The sequence below is a fragment of the Sapajus apella genome, unplaced genomic scaffold, assembly GCF_009761245.1.
Source record: "Sapajus apella isolate SASKATOON/1434 unplaced genomic scaffold, GSC_monkey_1.0 scaffold53, whole genome shotgun sequence".
NCBI classification, from domain to species: Eukaryota; Metazoa; Chordata; class Mammalia; order Primates; family Cebidae; genus Sapajus; species Sapajus apella.
The window spans coordinates 12,754,790-12,775,157 of NW_022436993.1; the positions used below are offsets into that span (position 1 = coordinate 12,754,790).

General features: G+C 42.4%; 1 protein-coding gene across 3 annotated transcripts in view; it reads left to right on the forward strand.

Moving 5' to 3' along the window:
* The window catches only part of NMT2 (N-myristoyltransferase 2), a 50,825-nt gene extending 31,253 nt beyond the window's left edge, over positions 1–19,572 (forward strand). For 2 of the 3 annotated variants that reach the window (XM_032243984.1, XM_032243985.1), the window contains 4 exons: positions 6,868–7,038; positions 14,563–14,730; positions 17,701–17,838; positions 18,515–19,572. In XM_032243984.1, coding sequence (XP_032099875.1) covers positions 6,868–7,038; positions 14,563–14,730; positions 17,701–17,838; positions 18,515–18,535 — 498 coding nt within the window. In that variant the 3' untranslated portion in view covers positions 18,536–19,572. The remainder of the gene's footprint in view (positions 1–6,867; positions 7,039–14,562; positions 14,731–17,700; positions 17,839–18,514) is intronic. The other variant, XM_032243986.1, reaches the window with a different exon arrangement.
* Positions 19,573–20,368: the final 796 nt, after the last annotated feature.

Genomic DNA, 20,368 nt, shown 5'->3' on the forward strand with positions numbered 1-20,368 from the left:
TTTTTTTTTTTTTTTTTTTTTGAGTCGGAGTTTCGCTCTTGTTACCCAGGCTGGAGTGCAATGGCACAATCTCGGCTCACCGCAACCTCCGCCTCCTGGGTTCAGGCAATTCTCCTGCCTCAGCCTCCTGAGTAGCTGGGATTACAGGCACGCGCCACCATGCCCAGCTAATTTTTTGTAGTTTTAGTAGAGACAGGGTTTCACCATGTTGACCAGGATGGTCTTGATCTCTTGACCTCGTGATCCACCCGCCTCGGCCTCCCAAAGTGCTGGGATTACAGGTGTGAGCCACCGCACCCAGCCATTTTTGTATTTTTAATACAGATGGGGTTTCACCATGTTGGCCAGGCTGGTCTCAAACTCCTGACCTCAAGTGAACCGCCTGCTTCAGCCTCCCAAAGTGTTGGGATTATAGGTGTGAGCCACCGTGCCCAGACGAAGAGTTATTCTTAATAGGAAAAAATATAAATGTGCTTTCCAGACTTGGCTTTATTTGGTGCTTGACTGGTGTATTAGTTATCTATAGCCATGTGAAGAATGAACATCACCCGAGCTGCCTAAAACAACATTTTTATTATCACATAGCGTCTGTGGGCTGGAAATCCGGTCGCAGCTGAGCTGAGTCCTGTGCTTCATTCCAGGTCTTTCCTAAAGCCACCACCAGGTGTCAGCCAGGGTGGGGGTCTCATCTGAACCTTGACTAGGGACAGATCCATTTCCAGGCTCCTGTGGTTGGCAGGAGTGAGTCGCTCACTGGCTGTTGGACCAAGGGCCTCAGTTCTTTGCCACGTGGGCTTCTCCACAGGGCAGCTCACAGCATGGCAGCTTGTTCATCAAAGCCAGTGAGAGAGAAAGTCTAGAGAGAGAATCTGCTGGCAGGATGGAAGTCAGAACCTTATGCAGTTGATTCATGAAAGTGACATCCAGTAGTGATTGCCATTTCTTTCTTTTCTTTTCTTTTTTTTTTTTTTTTGAGAGAGAGTCTCTCTCTGTTGTCCAGGCTGGAGTGCAGTGGCACCATCTTGGCTCACTGCAACCTCTGCCTCCTGGGTTCAAGTGATTCTCCTGCCTCAGCCTCCCTGGTAGCTGGGATTACAGGCATGCGCTACCACACCTGGCTAATTTTTGTAGAGACAGGGTTTCACCATGTTGGTCAGGCTGGTCTCAAACGCCTGACCTCAGGTTATCCACCCGCCTCGGCCTCCCAAAGTGTTGGGATTACAGGCGTGAGTCACTGCACTCGGCTGCCATTGCCATTTGTATTGGTTAGAACTAAATCACAGGTCCTGCCCACACGTAACAGGAGCAGATGACATCAGCTTGAGCCCCAGGAGGTGGGATCACTGGGGGCCATCTTAGAATCTATGCGCCACCGATGGGATCTTTTGTTTGAAGTGTTGCCACATGTAAATTGAAACAAACACTCCCAGCATGCCTACTTTTTTCACTGTGGGCAAATGCTATTCCGCTTTGGTCTCTCTCAATTTCAGTTTCTTGAACCTCAAGCAGCCTAGCTTATGCACAAGGAAAACACACACTTACATGCAGGCTGCCTACGACGGAGTGAAGAATACGGAGTTTTAGCAGCTGTCATTGGTTTACTAAACGATTATTTTCTAAGGTGCTAAAATTGACTTGACTCCGTTAATCAGCCTTAGTATTTTTGTATAAGAATCAATCTTCTCATGGGTGTAGGCACTGATTATGAAACCAGACTTTGGCATCTTACTTCCAGGTCTCCTGGGCTCCCAGGAGCGGTCCTATTCTGGTCATGCTGTGGTAGGGACTGCCTGCCCCGCCTCCCGTAATTGAAGTTTATGAAATGCTTTCAAATACATTATTCAGTTCGTTCTCACAACAACCTTTTGAAGTTAGTGCTGCTTCTCCCCATTTTACAGATGAAGAAACTGAGGTGCATAAAGGTTGGCACTTGGGCGAGGATGTATTAATATCACTAAGTGGAAGGCTTGGGATGCAAGCCCCAGACTTCCGTGTTTCCCTGTTAGGCCCCTCTGCCTCTGCCATCCCCTCTAACATGACCTGCTATGGGGGCACCATGGCTCAGCCCCACTAAATGGCTCACTGTGGGTACACTGCAGCATAAAGCAAGGCAGAAAAAGACGATTGTCAAGGTGCAAACAGGTCTCATTGGTTTGCCCCCGTCTCATTTCTGCCTTTTAAGTCACGGGAAGGAAAGGAAAGTGAGTACAGTAATAGAATAGAAGAGAGATGAAAGTACAGATATGATGAACTTGGAAGCTAAGTACTGTATCTACAAGATGCCCCTTTCTCTCCGATGGGCCCAGATGGGTGATAGCACTGCTAGCAGTCAGTCATTTTTGTACCATTCAGCGTAAAAGCAACCTTATGGAATACATCATTTGCTGTATAGATCAGTCTCACTTTCTGCTTCATTATTACTGTTTTTGCTTATAGTCGTGCCAGCGTTATGTCTCCTTCATGGCCTTTTGAATATAGGCGCTAACATTTATTGTGACCAGTGTTTTGCTAGACAGGTAACAGCTGTAGTCTCATTTACTAATCATAACAGCCACAGGAGGGTGGCTCTTTATCCGCATGGCACAGAAGGGGCCATGGGAACACAAGATAGACTTGCTCAGTCTGCTGGCCAGAAGCAGAGCTGTCGCAGGGCCTGCGCCATTAACAGCTGTTATCTAAAATACTAAGATTTCCCCAAAAAACACGTCTTACCATGCTTCTCCACCCTTTCAGCGTTTGGGGAAGGCTTTTTTATTTGATTTGGTATTGAGTATTTCCAAGTTTGATTTTGTGCATCTGTATCAATAACCTGCAAGGTAATTGATGTCAATAAAAAGCAGGAGAAGTCCGAGAATGATCCACTAAGGTCTTAGCATTGTGCTGCAGGGAGGACATGCTTGCTGAGACGCGTCAAGCCGTGTAAGGTGTTCTATATTTAGTGGCATTAGATGCTTCTTTTAGTGGTTAGCATTCTACGTCCTCCTTTTTCAATCATGTAAATAACTATAATCACTGCTTACATCTCTACTCTGGAATCTTGGCTCTCAAACGGTTTGCACCACATACTTGACAGATAACTACTGTTTTTTAATAGAGCTCTGAGCTTCATTTCCTTATGTACTTATAAGCAGATTTTACACAGATTTCAATCTACATAGAGGCCAGTGAATCATGGATATTAGTTGGGCCATGGGAAAGGATACCTGATTCAGATACACAGTTTGCTTATGAAACTGAGATTTTTCTGTTACTGCCAATGTTTCTCTGTGTTTTATTGGACTGACAGAAAACATGACCACTTCACTACTGGATTATATGGAAGCTAGCCATTTTAATCTAAGCCCGACAGCCTTCTACTTCTTTCTGAGGACAACAGCTATAATTTGAGTGTTTACATTGCTTTTCAAAAGTTATTTCATTCTTATACAGATTATTTTAGCCATTAGTCAGCAAATGTAAATATTCTTACCCTGTTTTCTAGGACTTTCTATTTTTTATAGCTGACACATCCTGGTCTGCTTGTATGCTTTAATGCTTCTGTAAAAATGTGTTCAAAATGCTCATACATTGCCAAACTTATGATACTTTCTACATAAATTTAAACACCATACTCCTTGTCTAAATTCGGCTTATTTTTCTGACCTTTAGAGACCTAAGATAGCAGTTCTCAAAGTGTGGCCCAGGGACCACTGGAAGTCCCCCCAAGATCTTTGAATCCATGGAGTCATTTTTTAAAACTATTTTCATGATAACACTAATATTTAATTTTTTCACTTTCATTCTCTTCTGAGGGTACTGTGAAGTCTTCCAGAGGCCATGTGACATGCGTATTTCTTGAGTCTTTGATTTCCAAATGTCCTCAGTTTTGATTTTGAATGTGATAAGTGTGGATATGCATAACCCACATAAGCAAAGCTCCTTGGAGGTTCTCAGTCATGATTAACAGTGTAAAAGGGCCCCAAGACTGAAACGTTTGAGAATTGCTGCTTTAAGGATACCTGCTGGGCAGTTGCTTTAGTGATTTCACAGTTGGATATTCAGTGAATGAGATCTGTGCTCCAGAAGAATATTTTGCTCTAGAAGGAAGTTGGCAATTTTTAAATTTATTTCTGAATGCTCTCTATTAACAGATATCATATATCCTGTGGCTTTCATTAATTTCATCTAACTGCTTGATATTGAACCAGTAACGAAAAAAAATTATGATATTGAGAAAGGCTAATTGAAATTTATCAAACTGAGTCTGCCTCATAGCAGAAACTAATTTTTCAGATGACTGCAGTATATATTTTATATGTTTTTGGTGTTCCCACTAACATTTAGAAGTGCTTATTTATTTGATTTATTTCCAGTGGAGACCTGGACATTTGACACGTTGGCTTTGAAAGCTACCAAAACACTAAGGTGTGAGCTGCCTGTTCAATGCGAAGGACTTAAATTCTCTACATTTAAATTATTAAATGGTATTTTAGCTGCAGTGCTTTAGAGATGACATAAATCATAATAGAATGGCTCAGAGTAAATATTCAGCTGAGGACTGTTTGTTCTGTAAATACAGCACATGCGTCTCCCACTCCCCTTTCCCCTGCTAATCGATAATCAATCAGCACAGTGTGTCGCTGAAGCTTAGAAAGCTCAGCACAGCTAATAGTTGATGAGAATTGGCACTCAAGAGAAAATCTTTTTTCCTTGACTTAGTGCGGTGGCTTATACTTGTAACCCCAGCACTTTGGGAGGTTGAGGCAGGCAGATCACCTGAGGTCAGGCATTCGAGACCAGTCTGGCCAACATGGTGAAACCCCGTCTCTACTAAAAATACAAAATTAGCCAGGCATGGTGGCACATGCCTGTAATCCCAGCTACTCAGAAGGCTGAGGCAGGAGAATTGCTTGAACTCAGGAGGCAGAGGTTGCAGTGAGCCAAGACTGCACCATTGCACTCCAGCCTGGGCGACAAGAGACTCAATTTCAAAAACGAAACCCTGGTTTCCCCCTTGGGCTTCCACCTGGGGGCATGCAGGGATTGTGATGACCTAATTCTACAGGAAGTTTTTCGTGAGAGTAGCAATATTTATTTACAGGTTATTCATCTCTTAGAATGTATCTAGTATTTCTCCAAGCTGGGGGTGGGGGTGAAATTGAGGTTTACAGAAAAAAGTGAACCTGTATTTCTCAGTTTCAAAATTGTCTGTTTTTTGGGCTTCCTGACTTCTAGTCTCCAGTGTCCTGGCCCTGAACAGTTCTGGAGAGCCAAGTGATGTCAGGAGCTTTGATGAGGACAACAGTTGAATCAATTCAAATAGGGACCTGTCCTGACTTTTAGGCTTTTGATTCCTATGGCTTAATTTTTAAATTGTAGAGCTCTGGAGTAGTGATTAAACACCCACCCTGATCACCTTTACCCAGAAGATGCAGCAGGAAAGGCCAGGCTGCCTGGCAGCCATTTGCTGTTAGACAAGATGGGCACTTTCAGGGTGGTATGGCCGTAAACCCCTTTGCCTTTAGAAAATACTTGGCTATTAAAAATGCTTGCCTTCTTATCCAGCCCGATATGATTTACAAAATCACACGCTTTTCATGGGCTATTGAATAATAAAACAAGTCGCTCAGTTGTGTTTTCAAAATGTAAGACTTGGCTGTTTTAAAGCCTGATCCCTCAGAAACCATGAGGCTTGCTTCTTGGAGCCTCAGATACCAGAATCTGTGTGGGTGGTCAAGTCCCTTATATAAGATGGTAGAGCATTTGTGTATTTGCATATAATGTATACACATCCTCCTGTAGGCCTTGATTGATTAATTTTTGAGATGGAGTCCCACCCTGTCGCCCAAGCTGAAGTGCAGTGGCGAGATCCTGGCTTACTGCAACCTCTGTCTCCCGGGTTCAAATGATTCTTCTGCCCCAGCCTCCTGAATAGCTGGGACTAGGGGTGCGTGCCACCATGCCTGGCTAATTTTTTGTATTTCACTGTGTTAGCCAGGGTGTTCTTAATCTCCTGACCTCGTGATCCACCCTCCTCGGCCTCCCAAAGTGCTGGGATTACAAGAGTGAGCCATTGCACCTGGCCAATTTTACATTTTTAGTAGAAACAGGGTTTCACCATGTTGGCCAGGCTGGTTTCAAACTCCTGACCTCAGTTGATCCACTGGCCTCAGCCTCCCAAAGTGCTTGGATTACAGACGTGAGCCACCACGCCCCACTGTCCTGTATACTTTAGATCATCTCTGGATTACTTGTAAGACCAAAGACAATGTAGATGCTATGTAAGTAGTTGTTACACTGCATTTTTAAGAAGTAATGACAAGAAAAAAAGTCTGTACGTGATCAGTACAGATGCGACTCTCCAGTTCTTTTTGTCCTGAATATTTTCCAGCTAAGGTTGGTTGAACCCACAGATGCACAACCAATGGATACGGAGGGCAGCCTGTCCTCCAGAAGTCATGCTGAGATTGCTATGTCCCATCAAGTAGGCTATTGACATTCTTGGCATTGATGTATATATCGGTGTATTCTTGACGCTGGAGTCCATAATGAATTTGTAGTGTTTCCTTTGATTTTGTTTGGGCCACGGGCAATACTGACCAAAGAGTTGCCACACAGATAAGAAGATACAATACTTTGTCTGTCTCACCTGTATTTTAACCCAGTTCTTCTCGAACCTTAATGTGTGTACAAATCCCAGGGGAATCTCGTTGAGTTGCAGATTGTGATTCATTAGAACTGGGGCAGGGCCAGGCTCTGCAGCTGTAACAAGCTCCCACGTACTGCTTATTCTGCTGGTCTGCAGACCACGCTTTGAGCACAAAGCGCTCAAAGCTTCATTCCTCTTCTACACAACTTCTGGATTTGTTTTGTTTTTCCTCTAACAAGGTTACAAAGACTTCAGGTTTGAGACCGATGGAACCAAAAGATATCAAATCAGTTCGAGAATTAACCAACACTTACCTGAAGCAGTTTCACCTGGCTCCAGTGATGGATGAAGAGGAAGTAGCCCACTGGTTCCTCCCCCGCGAGCACATTATTGACACGTTTGTAGTGGAGGTAAAGACAAGGTGATAAACATAAAACTTCTCCTCCAAGCATCCTTTGTGTTCGGTGTGCGGCAGAAGTATTTACACATACTTCCTTCCATTTCATCACAGAACATTACAGAGATGCATACTAGGCCGGGTGTGGTGGCTCATTCCTGTAATCCGAGCACTTTGGGAGGCCGAGGCGGGCAGATCACCTGAGGTTAGGAGTTGGAGACCAGCCTGGCCAACGTGGTGAAGCCCCGTCTCCATTAAAAATACATAAATTAGCCAGGCATGGTGGCATGCGCTTGTAATTCCAGCTACTTGGGAGGCTGAGGCACAAGAATTGCTTGAACCCCAGAGGCAGAGGTTGCAGTGAGCCGAGATTTTGCCATTGCACTCCAGCCTGGGCAACAAGAGTGAAACTCCCTCTCAAAAAAAAAAAACAAAACAAAAAACAAAGGTGGGTACTAAGGGATTGAGAGTTAATAAGATTAATAATTTTTAATACTCTGTCAAGGATGTGCTTAAGTGAAAATGACACTTGTGGAACTGTTAGGGTGGTGTTGAAGAATAAGGTGACCACGGGTACAGTCTGGTGCCAGTGTCTTGTTTTGTGCTAAGGCACCAGCAGTTTTACCCACAGCATTGCTTTTGCGCCATTGATGTTGATGGCAACACGTCAACAAGGCACACAACTTCTTAGTGTTATGAAAATAATTTTGACCTCACAGATTTCTGAAAGAGTCTCAGGTTCCACAGGGTTCACAGACCACATGTTGAGAGCTGCTGCCCAGGGCATAGAATTGGAACTGCTGAGTCTGTGGTCAGACCTGTCTTTCACGTTATTAGAAGCTGCCACATAGCTCACCACTGTAGGTCCTGAGGAGCATGAGAGAGTTCCTGTCTCCTCACATCCTCACAACACGTGGGTATGGTCACATTCTAAATTTAGGCCCACCTGATGAGTATGGAACAAAGTCTTGTTTTTAATTGCTATCCTCATTACTGATGAATTTGAGTATCTCATAAATCTGCCAGCCATGTTTATTTCTTTTCTGAATTTGCTATTTACTTTGTGACCACAGTCTTCTTACTGATTTGTAAAAGGCTTTTTTTTTTTGAGATGGAGTTTTGCTCTTGTTGCCCAGGCTTGAGTGCAATGGTGCAATCTTGGCTCACTGTAACTCCGCCTCCCAGGTTCAAGCAATTCTCATGCCTCAGCCTCCCGAGTAGCTGGGATTACAGGCATGTGCCACCACACCTAGCTAATTTTTGTATTTTTAGTAGAGTCAGGGTTTCACCAGGTTGGTCAGGCTAGTCTCGAACTCCTAACCTCAGATGATCCACCTGCCTCTGCCTCCCAAAGTGCTGGGATTACAGGTGTAAGCCACCATGCCTGGCCTGTGAGAGGTTTTTGATGTGCTGAATACTAACGCTTTATATTGTGTTCTGTTTCTGGGTTCTCTGTTCTATTTCATTGATCTCCATGTCTCTCCCTTCACTGATACCACACTGACCTGGTTGCCATAGCTATATAGGAAGCCTTAGTATAAGGTAATTTCTCCCACTTTATTCTTGTTTGTCAACATCATTTTAATCTATTTCCTTTGCCTTTTGCATATACATTTTAGAATAAGCTTATTTTTGTCTACAGAATACCTTGCTGGCACTTTGATAGGGATTACATTATACTGATAGATGAATTTGAGGATAATTGAAAAGTCTTCCAATCCATGAACAAGGAATGTCTCTACACTTATTTCAGTCTTTGAAATCTCTTTTATCAGTATTCTCTAAGAGCATCCAGTGTGAAAAATGCATGCTTTGAATCAAGAGACCCCCCAGACAGGCTTTGTGTGAGCAACATGGCTGTTTATTCACCTGGGTGCAGGTGGCTAAGGCCGAAAAGGGCATTAGCAAAGGGCAGTGGGATAGGAGTTGGTTTTATAGGTTTGGGTAGTTTTTTGGGGGCGGGGGGGTGTTGCAGAGTACGTTCAGTTACAGTGGTGGGGTTGGGTGAGAGGTATTTACATTATCATAAGAACAGTTAAGATGGCAGGGCTGGGTGGGGGGCTTATCCGGGGAAGCTCCGCTGGGCGATCAGGGACAATGGTGAACGCAGACAGCGGATAGGAGACTTCAGCTGAGGCAAGCAGGACTTCGGACTTTCAGGCTCCAGGCTTGCATATGGAGACCTGACATCCAGATACTGTAAATGTTTTCTTAAGTGTATAGCTAAGTATTTCACTTCCTTTGGGGTGATAATAATGGTATTGCATTTTTAATTTCCGTTTCTGCATGTTCATTGTTAGCGTGTAGACATGCTTTCTTCTGTGTTTTAGTATCCTGCCACAGTGCTGAAATCACTTATTGGTTCCAGGAGTTTATGTGTAGATTCCTTGGGATTTCTACATAGACAATGTGTCATCTGCAAATAGGGACAGTTTTATCGCTTCCTTTCCAATCTCTATGCCTTTATTGGTCTTGCATTAATGCAGGACCTAGATCTTCCAATGCTTTGTTGAGTACGAGTGGGGAAGGTTGACATCCTCATCTTGTTCTTGATGGTGGGAGGAAAGCATTCACTGTTTCACCATGAGATATGATGTTAGCTATAAGTTTTCTATGGGTGCTCCTAATCAATTTCGGGTCATTCTCCTCTGTTTCTAACTTGCTGAGGGTTCTTATGAATGGGGATTGGATTTTGTCCAATGCTCCAATTGATGTAATCATATGATTTTTCTCCTTTAATCTGTTGCTATGGTAGATTACATTGATTGATTTTCAGATGTTGGATCACTCTTAGACTCCTAGAAAAAAATCCACTTGGTCGGGGTGTATGATTCTTTTTATACATTGTTGTACTGACTGCTAATATTTGGAAGAGTATTTGTTGAGTTCATGAGAGCTACCTATCAGGAGTGTCTTTTTGTAATGTCCTTGTCTGGTTTAGATATCTAGATAATACTGGTCTCATAATAGGAGTTGGGAAGTATTATTTCCTCTTCTATTTTCTGGAAGAAATTGAGAATTGGTGTTAATTCTTTGGTAGAATTCTCCAGTTAAAATGATCTGAGCTTAGCTGGAGTTTTTAAATAATGGACTAAATGTCTTTAATGGTTATAGCACTATTCAGATGATCTGTTTCACTGTAGTTGAGTTTTAATAGTCTTTGAGGATTTTGTCCATTTCTCCTAAATTGCTGAATGTATGAGTGTGAAGCTGTTGATTGTATTCTCTTCTTATCCTTTTAGTGGCTGTGAAATCTGTACTGATATCTCTTGTTTCATCCCAGGTATTGGTGATTCATGTCTTCTCTTTCTTTATTTTTGTCAATCTTGCTAGACTTGTGTCATTTTATTGATTTGTTTCCCAGAGAACCAGACTTTTGTTGGATAATCCCTGTTGTGTTTTTATTTTCAGTGTCATTGATTTCTATCCTTGTGTTTATTATTTCCTTCCTTCGGGTTTATTTCGCTCTTCTTTTCTAGTTCCTTGAGGGAGGGACTTACTGACTTGAGACCTTTCCTTGTCACTAGTAAGCATTTAGTTCTATAAATTTCCCTCTGCACTTGCCTTGCTGTGTTAGCTGTTTCTGACGTAGTTTGGTATGTTGTATTTCATTTTAATTCACTTGTATGTACTTTTTGGTTTCCTTTGAGACTTCCTTTTTAGCCTACCCCTACTTAGAATTGCACTGTTCAACAGAGATTTTCTGTTGTCTCTCAATTACAGATTTCTAGTTTGATTCGATTATGCTTACTTGGGATATGGTCTGTCTTGATGAATATTCCGTGGGTGTGTGAAACGTGTATACCACTACTGTTGGGTGGCTTGTGCTATGTATGCCAACTGGACCACGTTGATTAATTGAGTTATTCAGCTTTTCTATTTCCATGCTGATTTTCTGTTAGCAGTTCTATCACTTGATGAGAGGGGCGTGGAAATCCACAACTGTAACTGTCAATTTGTCAATTTTTCTTGATGTGTTTTGGGGCTGTTGTTTGATACTCACATGTATATTTAGAGTCTTTATGTCTCCCTAGTGGATGGATCTTTTTATCATAATGTAATACCTCTCTTTGTAATAATTTTCCTTGCTCTGGAGTATACTTGATTGTATATTACTACAATCAGACCCGCTTTTTGAAAATTAATGTTTGGTCTTTTTCCATCCTTTTGCTTTCAAACTATTCATGTTATTGAATTTGAAGTGAGTTTCTTGGAAACAGTCTGTAGCTGGGTCATGTTTCTTTTCTCATGCTACCGATCTTCCTTTTGATTGGTATATTTAGACCACTTACATTTAAGGTCATTATTGCTATGTTAGAGCTTAAGTCTGTGATTTGATTATTTGGTTTATGTTTCTTCTGGTCCTTGTTCCTGTTTTTTTTTTTGTTTGTTTGTTTGTTTGCTTTTTATTGAGACAGAGTGTTGCTCTATCGCCAGGCTGGAGTGCAGTAACACTATCTCAGCTCGCTGCAACCTCTGCCTCCTGGGTTCAAGCAGTTCTCATGTTTCAGCCTCCCGAGTAGTTGGGACTACAGGTGCGCACCACCACACCCAGCTAATTTTTGTCCTTTTGGTAGAGACTGGGTTTCACCATGTTGGCTAGGATGGTCTTGATCTCTTAATCTCATGATCTGCCCGCCTCAGCCTCTCAAAGTGCTGGGATTGCAAGCATAAGCCACCACACCTGGCCCTTTGTTTCTCTTTTTCTTTTTGAGACAGAACCTCACTCTGTTACCAGGCTGGAATGCAATGGCACCATCTCGGCTCACTATAACCTCCGCCTCTTGGGTTCAAGCAATTCTCTTGTCTCAGCCTCCCGAGTAGCTGGGACTACAGGCATGCGCTACTCCGCCCAGCTAATTTTTGTGTTTTTAGTAGAGATGGGGTTTCACCGTTTTGGCCAGGATGGTCTCACTCTTTTGACCTCATGATCCACCTGCCTCGGCCTCCCAAAGTGGTGGGATTACAGGCCTGAGCCACCGCACCCAGCCTCTGTTTCTTTTTTCTTGCCTTGCTGTGGGTTATTTGAATGTATTTTAGGATTCTGTTTTAATTATAGTGCATTTCAGTGTATTTGTATAGTTTTCATGATGGTTGATGTATTACAACATATATGTGTGACTTACCATCGTCTGTGGGTAACACTATTTATTACTTTGAGTCACCTTACTTTTATTTAGGTTACTTTACCTTTTCCACTTTCAAATATTGTCTTAAATATCAGACAGTAGTATGATTTTGGTTGTAATCATCGAGTATGATTTGTAACACTGATTTATAGCGATGCTTGAGGATAAGCATAATTTACTATGTGTAACCCAGATTTCTGCTCTGTTATTCTTCCTTCCTTCCTGATGCTTCAGGATTCCTTCTTTCATTATTTCCTATTTGAAGAAATTCCTTTAGCCAGTCTCAAGGGTATGTCTGCTAGTGACACATTTTTGGGTTTCTATTTGTATGAGACTGCCTCTGTTTTTAGATTTAGTTTGCTAATTTTTTAAAATGTTTTTTGGAGACAGAGTCTTGCTCTGTTGCCCAGGCTGGAGTGCAGTGGCGTGATCTCAGCTCACTGCAACCTCTGCCTCTTAGGTTCAAGCAATTCTTGTGCCTCAGCCTCCCAAGTAGCTGGAACTACAGGCGCTGGAACTACCACCACGCCCTGCCAATTTTGTGTATTTTAGTAGCGATCGGCTTTCACCATGTTGGCCAGGTTGGTCTTGAACTTCTGAGCTCAGAAAATTCACCCTCCTCGGCCTCCCAAAGTGCTGGGATTACAGGCTGAGGCACCACGCCCAGCACTAGTTTGCTAATATTTTATTGAGGATCTTCCTCTGTACTCACAACTGAGGTTGGCCATTCATTTCCCCTTCTTACCCTGTCCTTGTCCTATTTCGATACCAAACTTAGAATGAGTTAAAGAGCTTATCCTCTCTTTTCCCTGGAACAATGTATGTAATATAAGGATTACTTGTTTCTTGAAAGTTGTTACAAGTTACCTGTTAGCCACCTAGACATGGTGCCATGTTGGGGTTTTTTGTGAGTGTGTTTTTTAAAATCAGTCTTTACAGTTGATGGGGTTTGAGGGACAATGGAAAGATCATCCCACTCGTCCTCAGCAGTTGGTAATTCTCAGACCATTTTAACAGCAAAGGAGGAAAGAGTAATTTTACCAGCAATATGAATGTGAAGGAGTAGTTTTCTGAAAGCAGAGGATGAAAAAGGGGTGGGGAAGCTAATCAGGTTCTGCAGGTGCCTGTAGTAACTCAGCGTATGAGACGGATGTGAGAAATTCTTAGAAGAATCCAAAATCCGTATTAACCCAGAAGGTTGAATTCATCTCCAATATTAAGCTGCTAATACAGAGCAATAGGAATCTCTGTAGATTAATCCCTTTAAGTTTTTGCTGTCTAATGAAAGATCTGATGACTCAGAAGCATTTGAAAACCAGACCATACATCCTTCTGGAATTTCCTTTTCCGCTGCAAGAAATACTAGCAATGGCATGTGTGTGGTCCAGCCTCCTCAGCTGTGTAATTCAAACACATTGTATTCTAAAAGTCAGCAAGGCCACCACAGCTAAGTACAACAACCTGAACAATACTGGCTAATTTATTGTATTGGACAGTTTGCCAGTGATGATGAAATGAATGAGATCGAACCCCTTATTTTTGATAGCTGCAAAATTCTTTTTTTTTTTTTTTTTTTTTTTTTTTGAGATGGAGTCTCACTCTGTCACCCAGGCTGGAGTGCAGTGGCGCCACCTTAGCTCACCACAACCCTTGCCTCTTGGATTCAAGCAATTCTCCTGCCTCAGACTCCTGAGTAGCCGGGATTATAGGTGCTTGCCACCATGCTCGGCTAATTTTTTGTATTTTTAGTAGATATGGGATTTCCCCATCTTAAGCCAGGATGGTCTCGATCTGCTGACCTCGTGATCTGCCCTTCTCGGCCTCCCAAAGTGCTGGAATTACAGGCGTGAGCCACCGTGCCCGGACCAATTGCTGCAAAATTCTCCAGTTATTCACATGTGTATATTTTGATGCAATAATAAGACCTTTCACAGGCTTCCAAATAGCTTCCAGATTCTACCCAACCGCACTTAAGCCTGATATAATTCTTGCCATATGCTAAGAAAGTGTGAGATAGTACACAGTATCTTTCAGTTGGAGAAGGCAGCCGTCTAATCCTTAAAGCTCTTATTTCTACAAAAACAATGAATCTGCTTTTATCACTGTTCCCTGAGTCTAGAGAATTGACTCATGTGTCAGCCTGAGGGAAGCTTTCCTTGTAGGACGTTCTATTTCCTGAGAAGTTTGCGCAAATCACCAATAGGCACTTAGGCTGATGTTCCAACTCCAGGCTCTTCTTGGCCTCTACCCAGCATAATATAAGGGGACCCAAATTGGACTGCCGAGAAAGAAGGATGACTTGTTGCTTTGCGTTCTAAGAGAAGGTTATGGGACAAGGGAGAGATCAGAGTTAGCAGAAATGTGCTTGGTTCAAGGAGATCTCTGCCTGACAGCACCTTTGCTTCTAGAGCCCCAGTGGTAAACTGACTGACTTCCTGAGCTTCTACACGCTCCCCTCGACGGTCATGCATCACCCTGCTCACAAGAGCCTCAAGGCCGCCTACTCATTCTACAACATCCACACAGAGACACCCCTGCTGGACCTCATGAGCGATGCGCTTATCCTGGCTAAATCGGTAAGCCAACTCCTTCCTGTTCATGCTGGTCGGTTCTCCAGATGTCTATGCCAAAATATAGAAGACATCTGACTGGGTTTTCTTCCACACAGGTGGAATGTGTGCAAGATTTTAAAAAAACTATTGATCATCGGTCAAAGGAAGAATTTTGATAAGAGTTTCTTTTGAAACTTTAGTGGCTATTTTCATCATCAATTTTATTGCAGTTTAACAGAAAAGACAAAATGTACAAATTAGAAATGTTTAACTCTTATATAATATAAGAATATATAAGGCTGGGCATGGTGACTCATGCCTCTAATCCCAGCACTTTGGCAGGCCGAGATGGGAGGATCAGCTGAGGTCAGGAGTTTGAGACCAGCCTGGCCAACATGGTGAAACCCTGTCTCTACTAAAAATACAAAAATTAGTCAGGCTTGGTGGTGTGTGGCAATCCCAGCTATTTGGGAGGCTGAGGCAGAAGAATTGCTTGAACCCAGCAGGCAGAGGTTGCAGTCAGCCAAGAATGCACCACTGCACTCCGGCCTGGGCAACAGAGACTGTTTCAGGAAAAAAAAAAAAAAAAAAAATACACACACACACACACACACACACACACACACACACACATATATGTATGTATGTATGTATAAAGCCCATAATATAATATTGGAAAGTAATATAAGAAAAAGATGTGATTCCATAATATAAGGAAAATATTGATACATGAGTGAATATTTGTGTGGAGTGAATAACTAGAAGCAATTTTTTATTCAACCAAATAAAATTTGGTCTCTGAATTTTAAAATTAAAGGAATTTGAAACTAAAGGAATTAAATTCAAAATTTAATTGTAGCCAGGCTACATGGTGGAACACCCCCCCTCCCCCTCATCTCTACCAAAAATAGATAAGTTAGCTGGGTGTGATAGCATGCACTTGTAATCCCAGCTACTGGGGAGGCTGAGGCAGGAGAATCACTTGGACCTGGGAGTTGGAGGTTGCAGTGAGCCGAGATCGCACCATTGTACTCCAGCCTGGGTGACAGAGTGAGACCCTGTCTCCAATTAATTCACTAATTAATTAAAAGAAAAATCTCTTACCTGTGCCTTTGGATTTCCAAGTCAACATTATCCTCAGATTGCCTGCTTGTTTTCAGTACTTCCCAAATATGACCAGCAATGGGTTATTTAAGGTAAAAACCCTGAGAAATAAAAGTGCTTCTTCCATATCCCATTTTGTATACCATTATTGTCTGACATTTTAAAGAAATTTAATTTTTTACCATTAAAATTTTACTTAAATGTATTTCCCATTATCAGCCCAAGACAAACATAGTATCAAAGTCTTTACAACTTCCATCCTGGGCAACAGCTTCAGCCAAGTTAGGACTTGAAAGACTGACAATTAACAATCCTGGAGATAAACCATCTTGACAACTGTTCCCTTCTAACACAGGAACAAGGCTGGGCGCCGTGGCTCATGCCTGTAATCCCAGCACTTTGGAAGGCCAAGGCGGGTGGATCACTTGAGGTCAGGAGTTTGAGACCAGCCTGACCAACACGGTGAAACCGTCTTTATTAAAAATACAAAAAAAAATTAGCTTGTCATGGTGGCGCACACCTGTAATCCCAGCTACTAGGAAGGCTAAGGCAGGAGAATCACTTAAACACGGGAGGTGGACATTGCAGTGAGCTGAGATCATGCCACTGCACTCCAGCTTGGGTGACAGAGTGAGACTCCATGTCAAAAAAAAATAAAAATAAATAAAACAGGAACAAAATAATTTCTGAAATCGTAATAAGTCATTTTCTGCCAGTGGGAGCTGTCATACTACATTTTTAATTTCTGGGATTCTGCATGTCTGAGTTAATCTCGCTGACTTCATCAGCCTTTTGATACAGGCTGTCACTCTGTCGCTCAGGCTTAAGTGCACTAGCACAGTCACAGCTCACTGCAGCCTCCGCCTCCTGGGCTTACATAATCCTGCCCCAGCCTCCTGCATAACTGGGCCCACAGGTGTACACCATCATGCCCAGCCAATCTTTTTATTTTTGTCGAGACAGTGTCCTATACCTACACCTACACCTACAGCCAATGCCCAGGCTGGTCTCAAATTCCCGGGCTCTAATGGTCCTCCCACCTTGTCCTTCCAAAGTGCTGGGATGACAGGCATGAGCCCCCGCATCCAGCAATACTGCCAGCTTCATAAGACAATTTTAAACTGAATTGTTTTTTTCTTTTTTTTTTTTTAAGACACAGTCTGGGTCAGGCACAGTGACTTACGCCTGTAATCCCAGCACTTTGGGAGGCCGAGTCAGGCAGATCATGAGGACAGGAGATTGAGACCGTCCTGGCCAACATGGTGAAACCCCATCTCTTCTAAAAATATAAAAATTAGCCAGGCATAGTGGTGCATGCCAGTAGTCCCAGCTACTTGGGAGGCTGAGGTAAGAGGATCACTTGTACCCAGGGGGCGGAGGGTGCAGTGAGCCAAGATTGCGCCTCAGCACTCCAGCCTGGTGACAGAGGAAGACTCCGTCTCAAAAAAAAAAAAAAAAGACAGTCTCGGTCTATCTCCCAGGCTGGAATGCAGTGGCGCCATCTCGGCTTACTACAATTCCACCTCCCACGTTCAAGCAATTCTCCTGCCTCAGCCTCCTGAGTATTTGGGACTACAGGCATGTGCCACCACACCTGGCTAATTTTTGTATTTTTAGTCGTGATGGGGTTTTGCCATGTTGGCCAGGCTGGTCTTGAACTCCTAACCTCAAGTGATCCACCCGCCTCGGCCTCCCAAAGTGCTAGGATTCCAGGCATGGGCCACAGCACCCGGCCCTGAATTCTTAACCTGTGCTATACTTCACAGACATTAAATTCTATTATAAATGCATAGTCAAGCTATTAGTAGAAGAATTGTTACAGTGAGATATGTAATATAGAAAACACTCTCGTTTTTTGTTTTAAATTATGAATCCTTTTTACATTGGCAGAAAGGATTTGATGTATTCAATGCACTGGATTTGATGGAAAATAAGACATTCTTGGAAAAACTCAAGTTTGGTATAGGAGATGGCAATTTGCAGTATTACCTGTACAACTGGAGATGTCCAGGTACAGATTCTGAAAAGGTAAGTGAAGTGGATATAGCCCTTGTAATCTCAACAAATGTATCTAGACAATTTCATACTTGCTTCACTTAGGCTTAAGATAGCTTTTATTTTATTTATTTTGAGATGGAGTCTCGCTCTGTCTTGCGCCTTTGGATTCCCAAGTCAACATTATCCTCAGATTGCCTGCTTGTTTTCAATACTTCCCAAATATGACCAGTAATGGGTTATTTAAGGTAAAAACCCTGAGAAATAAAATTGCTTCTTCCATATCCCATTTTGTATACCATTATTGTCTGACATTTTAAAGAAATTTAATTTTTTACCATTAAATTTTTTACCATGCAGGCTGGAGTGCAGTGGCATGATCTTGGCTCACTGAAACGTCCACGTCCCGGGTTTAAGGGAGTCTTCTGCCTCAGCCTCTTGGGTAGCTTGGATTGCCAGCACCTGCCACCATGCCTGGCTAATTTTTTTTTTTTTTTAATTTTTAGTAGAGATGGGGTTTGACCATGTTGACCAGGCTGGTCTCAAACTCCTGACCTCAGATGATCCACCTACCTTGGCCTCCCACAGGACTGGGATTACAGGCGTGAGCCACCATACCCCGCCTTAAGACAGCTTTTAGAAAGACATATCTATCGTACTACATTGCAATCTAATTTTTCTTACTATTCCATTTCTTCCCTCTCTTCAGGTTGGACTAGTACTACAATAGATGGATATTTTTATTTCGAGAACTCTGATATCATCATTTGTTAATATTTAATGATGCCTGGAACTGTCATTCCAAAGAAGAATAAAAGCACAACTCAAGTGAAATTGAAGTAGTCGCTAAGCAGAAAAGAGGACAAATGTCCACCTGACACTTGTCCACACTTCTAGCTAGAATGTTAAACTTCATCCTTTTTTCACTATTGACCCATTTGTGGGAGGGATGAAAGGCTACAAAGAACACATTCTTGTAATTTTCAAACTTTTGGCTGTCTCTTGAAGAGAGGTATTTTTCCACTCTCTAGAAAAGGGACTGTTTTTCTATGAACTAAATAGAAGTTACAGAATCATGTAAGAAAATCTTTGCTATTGTTTGGAGACAAACTGCTGCATTTCTGTTTCTTAAGTGATGATATATTTGTCCATGTAACAGAACAAAAGACCCATCTGGAAATTTTTTTACTGGTATTACCTTACATGGTTTCACTGGGAACATTTATGGAATCAACACTTCCGTAGCTCAGCGACAAGTGTTGGGTATTTAAGTGTGGAGCAATATTAAAATATCCTGGTGACTAGTACATGTATTTCTCCATAAGCGAAGTTGCCAGATCAATAAACACACAGGTTTGGACTTTGATCTTCACCAGGTCAGTGGATTGCTTCAAAAGCAAAGTTTTGTGCAAGCGCTCACTAAGTATGCTCTCTGAAAGAGCCTGCGCCCGCAACTAATGAGACTTGTCTGCTCTTCTGCAAAGATCAGTTTCTTCTCTGCAACATCAAGGATATATGAGGAAAAGGAAATAAAAGCTGTAAAGTCAAAAGAGATGCCTGGTGGAACTTATTTGTGCTATCAGGACATGGATCGTTTGAATGTTTTTATTACTTATGCAAGATTGCACATATTCCTCTACGCTGACTTTCTCATGAAAACTGTCATGAGTCACGCTCATGGAAAATGTCTTATTTGTAAATAAGTGTTCATAATTTTGTTATGGTGTTTTTATCTAGAATTTGAAAAACAAATTGTCATGGTGTACAGATGTGTGTTTATATTGCCAGTAATCCAAGGGAAAAATAAGATGCTAACCAAAGCCACATAGCCGGGCCTCGACTCAGATACCATAGAGTAGATGCTATTTCCTGCCTTTACTGTACCAGCGCCTAGGATGTTCAGTGCAGAAAAAGTTAATTGTTTTAGACAACATGATGGTATTTCCTTCAAGTTATGAGTCCAGTGACACACCAATCATATCTTATACCAGGAAGGGGCCACCAAACTATGGCCTGTGGGCTCAATCCAGCCCATGGCTTGTTTCTGTACAGCCTATAGGCTAAGAATGGGTTTTTTTTTTTAATAGTTGAGGAAAAAAAGCCAAAAAATGACATCATTTAATGACATATGCAAATAATACAAAATTCAAATTCCAGTGTCCCTCAATAAGGTTTTATGGGAACACGACCACACTTTTTTTAAGACAGGATCTGGCTCTGTTGCCCAGGCTAGAGTACAGTGGCACAGTCATGGCTCACTGTAGCCCCACCTCCTGGGTTAAAATGATCCTCCTGCCTCAGCCTCCTGAGTAGATGGGACTACAGATGGATGGCACCACGCCTAGCTGAGTTTTTCATTTTTTATAGAGACAAGGTCTTGCTATGTTGCCCGGGCTGGTCTTTAACTCCTGGCGTCAAGTAATCCTACTGCCTTGGCCTCCCAAAGTACTGGGATTACAGATGTGAGCCACCATGCCAGGCCACAGCCACACTTTCATTTACGTATTGCCTGTGGCTGCCTCACACTACAAAGCTGAGTTGAGTGGTTGTGACCGACTGTGTG